The sequence below is a fragment of the Lissotriton helveticus genome, chromosome 1_2 (genome assembly GCF_964261635.1).
Source record: "Lissotriton helveticus chromosome 1_2, aLisHel1.1, whole genome shotgun sequence".
In the NCBI taxonomy this organism is placed as follows: Eukaryota; Metazoa; Chordata; class Amphibia; order Caudata; family Salamandridae; genus Lissotriton; species Lissotriton helveticus.
Window position 1 is genome coordinate 6,939,945 of NC_136058.1, and position 16,230 is coordinate 6,956,174.

Consider the following 16,230-nt stretch of genomic DNA (forward strand, 5'->3'; position numbering starts at 1 on the left):
AATGGGAGTGGGTCATTATAGTGGTTATTAGATTTGATATGTAATAGCATTTTGGCGATGTTATTCTGGTCCAATAACTTGAATGTATCCCAATGTGCCTTGTTTTTTGCTCTATCATCATTAATTTTAGAGTTGGTATTGCTCGTTGAAGGTGTTTGGTTGTCAAGGTTATCCGCTGCACTCCTGAGCTCACTTTCCAACGTGTTGGCTTTCTCGGTGAAGAATGTTGAGAATTCTTCACAGCTTAGTTGCGTTTTTGTGATTTCTTGGGCCGATTTGGCCAACTTGTTCGATAGTTGTTTTAATATCTCGAATAGTTTCCATGGTCTGTTTTGGGCGAAATCCAGTTCTGATCTAATAAATTCCTTTTTGGAGTTGAAATTTTTTTTTTGTATTCTTTTCTGGTTTTTCTGAAGGATTTCAGTTCGGGGAATGATGGGTGTTGTCTCCATTTTCTTTCCGTCAGATTTAGGTCCTTCTCACAGCTTTCCAATAGAAGTTCAATGTTCGAGTCTTTAGTGTCCTGCATCCACTTTTTGAGCTTATTAGGTTGTGTGTTCTTGTTCTTTTTCCATGTGGGAATCAGGAAGGTTATGGCATCGTGATCTGACCAGTCGCACTGCTCTATTGAGAGGACTGAAGTGTTATCATTTTTTGAAATTATCCAGTCCAACGTAGCTCCTTTCGAGTGAGTTGGCTGTGTGCATGCTTGGGAAAGGTTTAGCTCCGCTAAAAAGTCTTTAAAAGTGTTTGCCTGTTTGTCATTGCGGACGTTACAGTGTAGATTAAAATCCCATAGGAATATGTTATTTGCGTCAGTGTTAGAGTTAGCCGTGATGATCTCCATTAGTTGTTCTATGAAAGACATTTTGTTTCCTGGTGGGTGACAAAGTGTATGCAGGTTGCATCTTTGGTTATTAGCCGATCTTATATTGAGACCTAGATATTCGCAGGATTTGAGTGGTTCTGATTGTATTTGTCCCACTTCTATATCCGATCAGTGGATGCAGTCTATGCCACCCCCTGTCTTTCTTAGTCTATGCATTCTCACAATGTTACACTGAGGGGGCACTAGAAGATCCATGACCGGAGATGATGATTGATAGTCATGTTTCCGCGAGGATTGTCATGTCAATTTCCTGGCTAATGATGAGGTCAGCTATGTCTGAAGCATATTTAGCTGCGGACCTACAGTTGAGCAGTAGGCATTTCAGCGGTTTCCCAGCGCTATTTGAGTTCAGATTTTGCGGCTCGATGATTATATGGACTGGTTGTAAGTTATTAAGGTTGGGTTTCCTCTCGTTTTGTCTGGATGTTCTATTGGCATCGATCTGGACTGTTCTGATTTCCTCCCCTCTACTGCGGTCCGTCGTATCATACTTCCGGAGTAAGGATAAGGTTTCTTCTTCCGTTAAGTCTTTACGTTTCCTATCTGGTCGATTATGCCTATTTGATAAAGGCATCGCCGTCTCATTACTCTTTCTTTGAGAGTTATACAATAGTTCTTTGATGTGCTCAACTTTGGTATGGGTGCTTTCTGTAGTTTCACGTAGCTTTTCCATCGCTGTGTGATTAGTATGTCCTGCGATATGTTGTCCATTTTAGTTTGAAGCTCTTTGACTTCTCTCAGGGTCTGGGGTGATGTATTGGGTGTGTTCCCCCGCTTATTTTGGGATTCACGTTTTGCGTTCCCGTACTCTGTTCTCTTCATCTGGATCCTTTTCTTTTTTAAATTAGTTTGGTTGTCTGCTCCACCTTTATTTGTATTGTTGGATGCGCTATCCAAGCTTTTTGCACTTAATACCATGTTTGGGTGATATACATTTCATACAGTTCTAGATGTCCTTTGAGCTGGAGTAGTGGGGTATGGCTGGGGTGGAATCTTCCATATCTGGTATTTCCTGGTTTTCAGAGAGTAGCCTAATCGTCGGAGATGCTCCGTGATTAAGGAGAGGTGCCGATTCTTCCCTCTGATGAATTTCTCTGTCGTTTTTCGCACATCGTGTAGATATTTCTGTTCTATCTGTATCATACTTGAACAACGTGCTTCCTATTCCGATTATGTCTGTTAATTGCGTAGAGTGTTGTGGTTCCTGAGGTTCTCTAGTTAGTATGCCGTCTGTGGTGGTAGTGTCCCCGGAGTCTAGAGTGACTTCTTGTGGACTCAGGTGTTGTTCAGATCTGGAGTTCTCTGCATATCTTTTTAAGGTTGAGAATACATTGTCAACTTTTTCTAATTCGATGTTAGTAGCTTGTATCAGCACTATTCCGTTCTTTTAAATAGTTATGCAGAGGTCTGCACTGCACCTTGGTGATGAATTGGTCATCATTTTTGTGCCATGTGGGATATTGGTTATAGATTTTATGTTGAGCATATTAGTAATGGCATTGCGCCATTTAGCCGTTCTTCTTGTAAAGAATATCATGTCATTCACGATAATTTCTTTAACTATGTTAAACGTGCAGTCAGAGATCAGCGTGTCTGGGTTTTTCCTCACTAGGTTATGCTTGAATTTTTTTGCTGCATTCTTGGATAGTTTGGTAGGATACTTTATGATGTGGGCGTTCCTGCTTACTGGTTCTAAGTAGTTGTCCGCCATATTTGTTGATTGGTAAGGAGAATTGCAACTTACTAACTGTGTTGAAGGTTCAAATAATCTCTTTGTCTTGCTAGATTTTTGTTGTCTTTTTACATTCTGCTTATTCCGTGTTGCCAGTTCAAAGTTCAGTGTTCTTTCTTTTATCTTTCCTTGATTAAAGACTATTTCAAGATGGCCGCCAATTTGGTCAGCCTTCTCATCGATCTGACTGCCTTTCTCTCTGTCTATTGTGTAGTAGTCCTCTTTACCTGCCCTTACATGTTGCTCCCATTTTGGAAATGCTATTCTGCAATTTATCCTCCTGCACTCAAGATGGCCGTGATCCACAGCAGTAGACGATGTTCTACAGCGTGTGCAGATTAAGATTGAATTAACAACGGGGAGGAGGGGACTGCTGTAACTGTCCACATATCTGAATCTCAGCGGTGGCCGCCATTTTAAGGTCAGGCAGGCCAGGCTCTGACTCCTCTGCTTTTTCTTCCCTTTCCAATGTCTATTGTCCTTCCTTCCTTCCTTCTATTATATTTTCTAGCACTTTCCGTCGTAGGGGGTCCGCTGTGGTCCGCGCTGGGATGTTCCTGGCATTATTGATAATCGGGCACTACAGACCCATGGACCTCTGTGCCGCTGTCCCGTTGGCGCCGCAGTCCGACTCAGATTCCATGAGCCCCGACCCGTTCATGCGGCGGGCCGAATGTGCCTCTCCTCATGTATTCGGGCTTCCCCCGCCCTCCTTGTTTCGCCCGCAGCCGACGATAAGCAAGCGCCGGGACTCACCAGCTCGCTCGCATCCTCCTCACAGTCTATGGAGGTGAGATATCAGCAGGGCACAAGTCGCTGGGGGCATCGATCGTCTGGGAGCGCCACGGGCAGAGGATCTGGATCCCTACCTCTGTCCGCTGCGGCCACATCACCCTGTGGGGGGTCAAGGCGAGGAACCGGTCAGTCGATCCTCGAGATGCAGCTAGAGCATCGGTCAAGGCAGCGTCGTCTCGGGGGCAACGATCAGCCTCCCGGTATCTCCTGTTCTTGGACAATGAAACAACACAGTCTGGCCTCTCCTGTCCTTCGAAGTACCTGACCAGGTAAAACTTCTCTTGAGCTCTCTGACCAGTGTCCCCAGATGTGCCAGTTGGATTGGTGCTGGCGAGGCGATGTTGTGCTGGGTAAGTACAAGTTTTCTGCTTCTTCTTGTTCCCAGTCCGTTTAGGTCTTCGGTAGTCCGTGTGGGTGGGTGGGTTTTTTCAGGGATTTAACCACTTTGGTTATCCCGAACCCAGGAGCTCTTGGAGAGAGCTCCTACTTGGCGGCCGTCATGAACACATGAATGTGCTTCTTATGCCGCTTATCTGAGTGTCTCGGAGATTGTGAGTGGGACGAAGAGGACTTGGGACTTTTGTACCGGTCCCGGGACCTTCCTCTCGACCGAAAACTCAGAAAAGTCAGGCTTGGAGTCACCTGACTGGCTGCAAGCAGCTTTGGGGACGGCTCCCTCAAAGGCTTTGGAGCCATTGTCCGGCAGTCGGAGCACGACTTTGAGTCGTGGTCGCGCTTCAGACACCACAGGCAAACCAAATACGGGTCCATCACCGACATGGCTCAGTGACAGGCGACGCACAGTTAGAACCCTGAAGTCTTACTGGAGGACAGGACTTCCTACACACCAAAAAAGTGGTCGACAAAAAGATGAAAAGTCCTGTTAAAAAGTGACAGAGGGTAGCTCTTTCCACGGATCAGCACTTGACCATCATGAAAAGAAAAGAATTGAAATCAGCGCGCCGAGGTGACGACTATTTAGGTGGCGGGGACGTCGCCGTCAATGCCACGCAGAGCCAACCGATACCAGCTACCGGAGCCCAGGGGTACTGCTTTAAGAAAAATCTTCTGGATCCAGTCTGACGCCTGGGAAATTCAAAGGCAAGGAATCTGCAGCTAGATGTCTGGTGCACAAGCTTCCTTACTGAAATAGTAGCAAGCAGAAATACTGTACTTTTCACTAGATAAGTAGCCAGGTGATAAATGAGTACAATCCTTATTTTATTTTTTGTTTTAACTTTCTATTATTTCTTGCAAAAAAGGCCATACATACCATTTCAATCTTTGTAGGGGAGACAAGTCGCAGTCATTTCTTAGATGTATAGACTGCGAAAGTGGGCAGATCTGAGTTAAACATATACATCAAACTACAACAAAAGTAGGTGATTAAGAGATAGGTAAATGTTATCTTACCTTTGCATATGCCTTTCCACCTTTTAATTCCTGTGAAAAAAAATGGAAAATGCTCAACACCAACTCAACAAAAAAGCATTCAGTTATGTATCCAAGGTAATAAGTTACTTATTATTTTATGAAACGAAAATAACGACATGTTAGACAGAGGTCATTAATTTTAAAAAAACAGACATTTGTAAGCATGTTTTCTCATTTTAGTAATGCAGCAATTTAAACATAACTTGCAAGTAAACCAAACAATTAGAAATAATGTTCTGAAATCACCTTTGTGTAACTCTTCCTTCAGTGAGTTATGATCGGCTTAATACCAAACAACTACTAAGGGCCATTATGGAGCAATGACTGTAAGTTATTATTTGGTTAGAATTGTTACAACAGCACCATCAGGTTATAGAAGAAGAGGTGATCCATGGAATGACTAGAGTTCAGCATTGTGCTATACACTCATTATTTAATGCTAGCAAAACACGCTCCTTTGGAAAACAACATTTCCCTCAACCAAAGAAGGATGGTTAAGGAAGAAAAGATGCAGTTCACCAATGATACCCCAGAATGTATTATATTATATAATCGTACTTAAAGATCCTTCTTTCTTTGCTAATGGCAGCAAATAGTGTTTCAACATTAATGGTCGGCATGCGCATTTGAGTTATGCAATTTATTTCAAGAATTATACAAGCACTTTGTTCCCAGGAGTAACGGACTTCTGACTGGAGCAAATGCTGCTCAGTGCATGCATTAGGAGCCGCTCCCTTATGAGGCGATAGTATGCAGTCAATGGCAAAAGCGTGATGAGAAATCATATATGACGGCTTCTTAAACAGCTCTCTAGTTGGAAGCCAAGAGCTGTCTCAGCACTTTGCGGACCATAGAGCAGGCGTGACAGGCCATAACAATTGGTGTTGGCCAAGCTGCCTTAAGGAGTCATGATGCGGGTCTTCAAAAGACAGGTAAGAGTCAGTTCTCTTTCCGGTCTTTGGTTGAGTTGTTGGGGAACGCTTGAGTGCATTCACATTACTGCACGGCAGAAACCAGGAGCCAGACAGAACAGTGGCTAAGCCTTGGACAATCCCAAGCAAGAAATGGGAAAGTCACTTAGGCTGCCAGAAATGCTGGTTTGGTAGACCTTGCTACTGCAGCGTGCTATATTTCTTGAGGCTCTCAGGGAGGGCAAAAAAGTGCAGCACACCAGAAACAAAAGACCTTGGAAATGTCATTTAAAAAACACCACTGGTGTTCTCTTATTCCTTAGTGTGAGAGTGCTGTCCTTCCAAGTACCACATAATCAGAATGAACAGGACACAGAGAGCTATGCTAACTCCATTAAACTGGAAATGGAAGCATGAGTGAAATTGGCAGGTACAAATATGCTCCTTTGTAGCCATGGGCCCAATAACACAACAAATTATATGCAGGTGCAGTTGGTGTGTTCAGTACCCTCGTCCAGAACAAACTCTGGGGTTGTTCCCCTGGGAGTGAGTTGTGGTCTGCCTGCTTGAAGCAGACAATTGTAGAAAGGGAGGAATTGACCCCCAAACTCGTGGACCTGCACCATGGACTGCTTGATGTGTTCAATAACTTGAGATTAACCTTTCTGAGAAAGAAATGGTTACTCTTCCTGACTGGACATGTATCCTAAAGTAACGAATGCTTGAGATAATGCCTGACATATACAGCAGTAGTCATTCCTTTTGATCCTTAACCCCTTAACTGCTGGGCCTCCCGTCCACCCCTCCTCCATGGGCTGAATTCTTTTTTTTGCTATATGTGGGTAGTTTGTGCTTAGGCCTCCCTAACTGTGCACATAAGGTATCCACACCATATTTGTATCTTTTTTATCCCCAACATCCTGAGGAGTCTAAAGGTACCCAGGGGTTTGTAGATTACCCTAGAGGGAACTGAGAAAATAGCCAAAATATAGCTACATTTGGAGTTTTGGGCAAAAAAATAGGAAAAATTGCTCTGGATAAATGTGTCTTTTTATAGTTTTTTTCCCATACAAATTGCATCGACAAACTGCTGTGCTAAAGTGACCATTTTCCCAGCTTTAAGAAAAATGCAGAATTGAATCAAAAAAACATTTTTTTTACCACAGGTATGCCATTTTCCCTATTTTTTGTGCTTTCAACCCACTTTTAGTTTGTGGTGAAAACTGATGTGACACCATGGGTGATCCAGAAGAACAAGTTACTTACCTTCGGTAACGCTTTTTCTGGTGGATACAGTATCTGCCTGTGGATTCCTCACCTTGTGAATATCCCCTGCGCCAGCAGCATTCGTACATTTTTTGTAGCTCTCCACGCCGACGAGGACAATGTCACAGAAGCATGGCTCCGCTCGCGACTCCTCTGACGTCACTGGAGCCATAAGAGAGCCTCGTCGGCGTGATGACGTCCGTTCTGCCCTTTTTTCCGTGCCTTCGAGGCACAAGGACGGACCAACACAAATATATACAGTATGCGCAGTATTCAAACCAACACACAGAGTGTGAAATCAATGCAGTAAAGCAAAAAGGAATACAAGGATGGACAACGTGGAGGCGGGTGGGTCAGTGAGGAATCCACAGGCAGATACTGTATCCACCAGAAAAAGCATTACCGAAGGTAAGTAACTTGTTCTTCTGGTGGATACATCTGCCAGTGTATTCCTCACCTTGTGACTAGAGTCCCACGGCAGTCCCCACTCCCGGAGGAGGGTGTCCACCCTTCTATACCAAAAAGTCCTGTAGGACGGAACACACAAAGTGACCGTCCCTCCTCGCCTCCGAATCTAAGCAGTAATTCTTCGCGAAGGTGTGGAAGGAGGCCCAAGTGCCGCTCTACTAATGTCCTCCACAGGAACACCTCTAGACAAGGCAGATGTTGAAGACTTAGCTCTGGTAGAATGAGCCCTTATACCCTCTGGAGGATCCTTACTGGCTAAAGAGTAACAAATCTTGATGCACAAGATAATCCATCAGGAAAGGGTGCGCTTGTGCACCGCTCTGCCTTTCCTGCAGCCAGAAAAGCCCACGAAGAGATGGTCATCCACACAATAGTCTCTAGTCCTATCGAGGTAAAAACTCACTGCCCTTTTAGGGTCCAATCGGTGAAGCCGCTCCTCCTCCTTGGAAGGGCGAGGGGGGAGGATAGAAAGAAGGAAGGGTAATGGACTGCCCCAGATGAAAGGGAGTTACCACCTTAGGCAGAAAAGCAGCCCTGGTCCTGAGAACCATTTTATCAGCATGAATAGTCAGGAATGGGGGTTATGAACTCAAAAGCTTGAAGCTCACTTACCCTCCATGCCGAGGTAATGGCAACAAGAATACAGTCTTTAAAAACAATAGTCTCAAGGGACACTTGTGCAAGGGCTCAAAGGGAGAACTCATCAAGTAAGTCAAGACAAGATTTATGTCCCATTGAGGCACAATAAAGGGAGTGGGCGGAAATGTATTGGTAAGGCCCTTAATGAACCTTAACACAATGGGTGATTTAAACAAAGACGGCTGGTCCGGCAAGCAAAGGAACGCCGTTAAAGCGTATACATACCCCTTCACAGTAGCCACAGCAAAGCCCTGCTGGGCTAGAGAAAGAGCAAATTGAAGGATGTTGGATAAGCAAGCCCTCCAAGGGTCAATAGACTTCTCCCCACACCAATGAACGAATTTGGACCACCTATAGGAATAGCTAGACTTGGTAGAGAGACGTCTGGCGGACAAAATAACGTCCACCACGTCAGAAGGAAGAGAGAAAGAATTCAGGTTGCCCCGTTCAATCTCCAGGCATGAAGGTGTAAGCTCTGGAGGTGGGGGTGTAGAACCTGCTCCTGCGACTGCAAGAGGAGGTCTGCCCTCAGAGGGAGAAGGAGCAGAGGGCACGAGGTGAGGTGGAGAAGATCTGTATACCACACCCTTCTTGGCCAATCCAGGGAGACCAATATGGCTTGGGCCGGTCTTGGCGAATCTTCCTCAGAACCCGAGGAATCAAGGGTTTGGGGGGGAAATGCATAAAGGAGTTGTGAACCCCAACTCAACTGAAACGCGTCCCCCAAGGCTCCCTTCTACGGATACTGGAGACTACAGAATGACGGGCAGTGAGCGTTCTTGTGAGTGGCAAACGTGTCCACCCGAGGAGTTTCCCACGTCGGAAAGACGCGACGAACCACCTCCGGATGAAGCCTCCACTCGTGGTCTGCAGAGAACTGGCGACCGACGGCCAGATGATTTGCCATCAGACAAATCTGATGGTCCCGAACCCAGGACCAGAGATGCAGAGCCTCTCTGCAGAGACAATGCGACCCTACTCCTCTCTGCTTGTTGACATACCACATGACTGTATTGTTGTCGATCAGGATTTGAAGCGACTGACCGCGAAGGGAAGGGAGGAAGGCCTTGAGCACCAAACGTATCGCCCGCAACTCTGGAAGGTTGATATGAAGCAACCTTTCCTCCAGAGACCAAAGACCCTTGATCTCCAGATCCCCCAGATGAGCACCCCACCCTAAGGTGGATGCATCCTTAATCACTGTGGCCACCGATGTAGGTAGATCGAAGGGCTTTGATTGAGACAGATTCCCCCCCACGCTCCACCAAGAGAGATCCACTGCAGCTTCTCTGGAGATCCTCACAGACTCTCTGAGATCTCCGTTGTGTTGATACCACTGCCTGCGGAGGCACCACTGGAGCGCCCTCATGTGCCAGCGTGCATGGTCGACCAACAGAATGCAGGAAGCAAACAGACAGAGCAGGCGAAGTACCTTCAGGACTGGAACGACCGCTCCGTTGTAAAACAAGGGAATTATTTCCTGAATGTCGAGAATCCTTTGTGGAGGAGGGAATGCTCTACAGACAGTAGTGTCCAGTACTGCCCCTATGAACAGGTTGCGCTGAGAGGGCACCAGGTGAACTTGGGCAAGTTTATTGAGAAACCCAATTTGTACAACAGCTGAGTTGTAACCTGCAGATGATGAAGCACCTTCTCTGGCGACTCTGCTTTGATCAGCCAGTCGTCCAGATAGGGGAAAACCGGAATCCCAGATCTCCTGAGATGGGCTGCCACCACTGCCATCACCTTGGTGAAACTCGAGGTGCAGTAGGAAGTCCAAACGAGAGGACTGCAAACTGTAAATGTTGCAACCCTACCGTAAAACGGAGATACTTCCTGTGCGACTTCAGGATTGGGATATTAAAATACGCGTCCTGCAAGTCGATCAACACCATCCAATCTTCCTGTTGCAGCGCTTGATGAACCTGCACAAGGGTAAGCATCTTGAAGCTCTCCTGTTTCAGAAAAAGGTTCAAGATCCTGAGATCCATGATTGGACGTAACCTGCCATCCTTCTTTGGAATCAGGAAATACCGGGAGTAGCATCCCTGACCCCTTTCCCACTCTGTAACCACCTCTATCGCACCATTTTTCAGTAAAGTTAGCACTTCTTCCTGCAGGAGAAGAAGGTGGTCCTCAGAGCAACCCCCTTGACAAGGAGAGTAATTTGGAGGGAATTTCCGAAAAGGAAGAGCATACCCATTCTCCACAAGATTGAGAACCCAAAGGTCTAGAGTGACCGATTCCCAATCTTGAAGAAAATTAGTAAGCCGACCCTCCACAGGACCAGCATGATCCAGAATGGTGGGTGTAGGGCTGCTTTGCTGTGGTAAGAGGAGGAGAGGTAGAGGATGAGGAGGAGGAGGTCTGACGGCCTCGTGGGCGACCTCTGTTCTTGCTCCTGTAGGACTTGTACAAGGTGTTTTGCTGCTGCTGCCACTGCTGAGGCTGTCTGTAGGTCCGAAAGGACGATCTCCCAAAACGCCTGTACTTCCTCTACAAGAAACCTCTAAGCGGAGCTTGAAGGCCCAGAGACTTGGCAGTGGCGTTGCTGTCTTAAACCTTTCCGAGGCAGCATCCGCCTTCTTCCCAAACAGCCCTGAACCATGAAAAGGGAGATCCAAAAGTGTTGCCTGTACATCTGAGGAGAACTCAGATGATTTAAGCAAGGCACTCCTTCTTGTAGCGACAGCAGATCCCATGATCCTGGAAACAGAGTCTGCAGTGTCCAGACCACTTTGAATCACCTGACGAGCAGCGACCTGAGTGTCTGACAAGACCTCATTAAAATTCTGTCTGTCCTCCTCAGTCAATTTAGGAGCAAGTTGCTTAGCAGAGTCCATTAGGGAATGGATGTAACGTCCCAAAAGACAGGTGGCATTTGTGGACTTCAATGCCATACTTTCCGAGGAAAACACCTTTTTTGCAGACTGGTCTAGATTTTTTGACTCCCTATCGACAGGAACCTGAGGAAAAGCCCCAGAAGATCTTTTGGAACAGGCAGCTTTAACCACCAGAGTCTCAGGAGAAGGATGGGATGTTAAAAAGTCTGGGTCCCCTGGATCGGTCCTGCATCTCCTGGCAACAGACTTAGAAACTGCCATATCCAAAAAGTGCTTACGCCAAACCTCCATTAAAGGCTCAGTGATGGCATCACTTAAATGACAGCAAAGGCTCCACCACAGTAGAAGGTGAATGAAGAACTTCCGTCAAGATATTTGACTTAAATTCTGCCGTGGGAAGCTGGAGGTCTAAAAGTTCTGCTGCCTTGCTTATCACTGTGTGGTAAGGAACCACATCCTTTGAAGGAGCATCAGATGGAGGGGAAAGCTCCCATTCTGGAGACATATCAAGGCCACTTGCCTCCTTCAGTTCTTCAAAATAGTCATCCGACTCCTGAATCTCAACTTCCTCCATATCCTCCCAACGATACCTCTGCTCTTCTAAAACCCTCTGAGCTTCTCTCCTAGATCTCATTCTCGGCACCGGCATCGATGGAGCCAGACACGACTCCGATGGAGCCGGAGCCAGCGTCGAACATCGATCCGGAGGGACAGCCTGTGTCGAACGAGTTTGAGCTGACTGCGCCGGAGATTAAGGGAACAGCATAGACGTCCTTGGCGCCGGGAAATGCCAAGACTGAGCCGCTGGCAGAAATGGCATTAAGGGAGCCTGAGTATAGGCTTGAGGAACCTCCAGATTAAACGCCATAGGACCCGTGGGACCCGAAGGTGCTCCAGAGGGGTACATAGCCCTTTGAAAGACTCCATACATCACATTTAAATAAATCGATGGATCTTGCCCCAACCAGAGAAAGGTGGATAAGCGCCTGAAAATGTTCACGGCGCAGGCATTACCAGACTCGGGCCAACCGGCGCCGATGGTGGAGCCACTGGAGTCGTCGACTCATCAGGCACTGGAACTTCTTCCCCTGGAGCCGGAGAATTTGCCGAAGTCGGAGATGGAGCCGGCGTCGGAGAATGTGCTGGCAAAGCCGATCTTACCGGAGAACCCTGATTCGAAGGAGAAGGTGACACGACGCCTTTAAGACATCGAGGAGCTGGCGATGTCGACTTCGGAGCCGTGTCTTTATCTGAACGGCGTCTTGATCCATGCCTCTTCTTCTTCTTAGATCCAGAAGTATGCCCTGACGTCGAGCCCGGCAGCAACCCTCCTCCTCCTCCTCACTGCCAGACGCACACGGGCTTGCGAGCATACAGTGTTCACAGTGGTTGTTTTAAAAGCAGCCACGGTACTTTCCATAGGCAACTCCAGCCTGAGCAGTGCGGTGTGTGTGCAGCGGGAGAGCTGCAAGGAGCTCGGATGGGGGTAAGGCTCATAATCCTTAAGTAAAAAGTTAGCAACAGACGCCGCACTCACTGGCCAGGCTCCGCATCATCTACAGCAGCACGGAATCCCTGAGTTGTGTCAGAAGCCGCGACACCCCCTCCCTCCTCATCACCCGCTCCGCATGCCGGCAGCGCTTCCAGTGCTGACAATTACGTTGACGACAGCCACTCGGACATCTTACTAAACCCTCTGCCGTCCCTACATGTGTTAGCCTTGCATTTGTGTTTCTGGGACACGTTCAGCTGAATGGTACATTGTCCAGAGATGAGCCGCTTGGTCCCGACATTATTCCACTGGTTCTACTGGCAAGCCCTGATTAATTTCAAAACACTGTGTCTGGTCCAAGATTCTATTTTGCAGGAATGTGTTTTCACATTTCTATCCCTCCCTCTGCTATCTGCAAGGATCCCCTAGGCCTAGCTTCTCTGTTGCGGGGCTGTCTCTAGGGAAGTCCTGATGCTTCCCATCAAACTTTTGAGGAGCTGCTTCTAAGTCAAAATGCATGTTTCACCAACTAGCATGCAATTTTGTTCGTGAATAGCAAGGCAAGCAGCATTGAACAATAGCTTTTCTTAACATTAATATTATTCCCTACAATACGTTTTTGCACTAATTGTTATACGTAACCGATATTTCTTTTTGGTGTATTTAGTGGGACTCAGTTAATTGACCATTAATGGATGTAAAGAGGAATTTGCCTTTCTGTGTTGTCAACTCCCCGCGCTAATTACAACATTTCCAAAATGGACACAGGAAAACAGAAAATGAGTCGCACATTGACCTTTTTAAATCCACACCACATCCATTAAAAATAGCATAGAGTCAATGTATAGGAACTAATGGGTGGCATAGGTAAGTAACCCTAGCAAAATGTTGATGCTGCTGTCTAGCAAGTTGATGTTAATGAGAATTAAAATGTCCCTGCTGCGTTTCTGTTTTTTTGGTTACTTTTTCCCCCCACTTGTTAATACTCATGTAACCACTTTCGGAACAAATTCAACATCTCACTTCTACTGGTGACTCAAGCAAATCCATAACCAGTCAGCTTCAGGTTTTATTCCTTGTCCTTTGTTATACTTAGACCCCTATCTCCATCACCTTTTTCTCTTCATGGACAAAGTAACCATCAGCAACCCTTGTCTGTATACATACTCCCAGACCTGCCCTGAGCTTTTCTAGCTCCTTTGCCAACCCTTTGGGCCCACAACAATAAGTACCTTGTGTCACAGCTGCTCAGATCTAAGGCCCATGGTGCATTGGGTGTTATTCAGCCTGCTTTCTAATGGGCAGTTTGTAATGTATGTTAGTTTAGTTTCATTTATATATCGCTTTATATGCAGGATGACATGCTGAAGTACTCTGGGTGAATGATTAGTATGTTATTTCATAGGGTGTAATTGGTTGAAAAATGTCTGTAGTGCACTCTAAGGAAAGTAGTTTAGTGTTCTGCATGATGATTTGTGGCTTGGTGTTTGTGTTGGGATCCTGTATTTGCGCTTAAGTGTGAGCTGAAGGAAAATTAGATCTATGTGAATATGTAGCTGTGTCTACCATCGTCAAGTCGGATATTGGTGCCTCCCCACTGCTAAGAACAAGCATTTGCAATGCAATAGGTCTCGCATTTGCAAGAGTTTAACCTATTGGAATTGGAATTGACAATGTCTTTTATTTACGTTTTAAAAACCAACACATAAATAAAAGGCATTGCCATTTACAATGCCAATGGTTCAAACGAACAACTGCGAGACCTGTTGCATTGCAAATGCTTGTTTTACATGTTTTTGAGCGCTCTGTAACATATTTGGAAAAATGGTTAGATTTTTCAGAGAGCCACTACTTGGCGACACTAGAACCCTGTTGCTTAAGGGAAATGCCCACCTTTCACCAGCTCTACCAAGCTGCTGATGTGGTTAAATTGACCAGTCATCTGGAACTACAATACCAATTCAACATATGCAGTCTAATTGCTACTGCTTTGCAAGCTGTGGCAAGCAGCAACTTATCATGTGCAAAGAGATAGTGAAATGTTTTTTCAAATTTGCCATGCGATCTTCTCAACATAAAATATTTGGATTATTTAAGGCAGAAATGCGGCTACTGATAGGATTTTTATCAATTAAAGTTCAGATTTGACATACGAAATGTGTTATGATGTTGAACTTCTTAAAGCAGAATTGCAATTCCAGGCCAACACAAAACATTTGTGCACAGATTTCTATCAGTTTTCTCCTGGGAACAAAGAACTTCACAAGTCCAATATTTCTGATAAAAAGTACAATGTCAAAAGCAAACACTAACAAAACTAATATGGCTAATGTGTGTGATTCCATGTGTTAGAATTCAGAATAAGGGGGCACAATCCTCTGACAACTGACTTATATCGGCGATCAAATTCTGCTTGGTGTGCTTTACCAGTAATTAACCTAACATAAATGTATTCTTACTTGTACTTGTGTAGGTGTCTAATTACATATATATTATTGTGCAACCTCATATGAAGTATTTCTAAAATGTACCCTTTGTCCCGAATTGTTGTCTTGAATTTTGACCGTTTGCCCTGAACTTTTACACTCACACTCCACAATCTGCATCCATGCCCGGCGGCCACCCTAGTTGTATACCCCTTCGTTTCGTACTAAACCATTCACAGTAGGCGTTTACTTTATCCCTCTTCAGTCCCCCACTGTTCGGAGTGCTATCTTTTGTTACATCTCAAGTCTCTGTGCTATCTAGCTGCAGTTTAATTTAAGTACAACTCCAGCGTACTCGGCACTGCATAGCTCAAGTGCAGTGTGCCTACAATGAATGGCTTAAGCAGACAGCCCCAGCATCAAATAGGTCTGTGGGCAGTCAATGACTATTTGATAATACAACCGGTAGCACACAGCTCCATCTACACTCACAGAAAACACTTGCAGTAGACGGACGAGTGCCTCAGAAAGAAATGGTGCAGCTACCAGACCAGCGACTGACTTGTTTCTTGCACAACTTTATACAGACTGCGGGCCACAGCGCAGGCACTAACCAGGCCTCTGCCTACAGCGACACCTGTCTGTCTCAAGCTGCCCCTTAATTTTAAAAGATACAGCTCTCGCTTGACTGGGAAAGTGCTTTTAAGACTGTAACCACCCACTCTTGGACAGAAAAGATGTTAGTGATCACAGAACACAATTTAAGACATTTTGAGCTCTGGTGGTATGTCCACTGAAAGGTCTCTTTTAGTGGATTTACTCTAATGGATCAAGGGGTAGAACATAGAGTATGAGCTCTTTCATGGCCTCCATGCCAATGCACGGCAATTATAGGTCTACTTTTTGGGGACTTATACAGGGATTAGGCTTTCTTTCTATCAAACAAAAACATCGATAAACACTTGCATAATTTTAACCATTGATTCACGTCATTACCTTGCGTACAGAGACCCTGCATATGCACGGATCGAGGATTCCCGAGGTGGCACTGGCACTCATTTTGCACATGAAAGAAAACTTCTTCTTCCAGTGGACAGAGTTTGCTTGCACTACCTCCCTGAAAAAAAACACAAGACAATGGTTTAGAATGATGGGTATCAATGCATAAAGAGCAAATTGAGTCACAGTTTTACATTGCAAAATGTTTTTCAATTCGGATCCAACCGTAAAAAATAACCCTAATTTACAGCTAAAAATGATAATGTTAAGGCAAGGAAAGGAGGCCAACTTTATGCCACATTTTTGTATTCCAGTCCCGTTTCCAGGACATTAAAA

The 16,230-nt window shown here is 45.6% G+C and overlaps 1 protein-coding gene across 1 annotated transcript in view; it reads right to left on the reverse strand.

Annotated features, from left to right (window-relative positions):
- The window catches only part of EEIG2 (EEIG family member 2), a 494,462-nt gene that overhangs the window by 309,080 nt on the left and 169,152 nt on the right, over positions 1-16,230 (reverse strand). Inside the window, exons 2-3 of the mRNA XM_078668430.1 lie at positions 15,892-16,012; positions 4,830-4,859 (exon numbers count right to left, since the gene is read on the reverse strand). Of these exons, the coding sequence (XP_078524556.1) occupies positions 4,830-4,859; positions 15,892-16,012 (151 nt within the window). The remainder of the gene's footprint in view (positions 1-4,829; positions 4,860-15,891; positions 16,013-16,230) is intronic.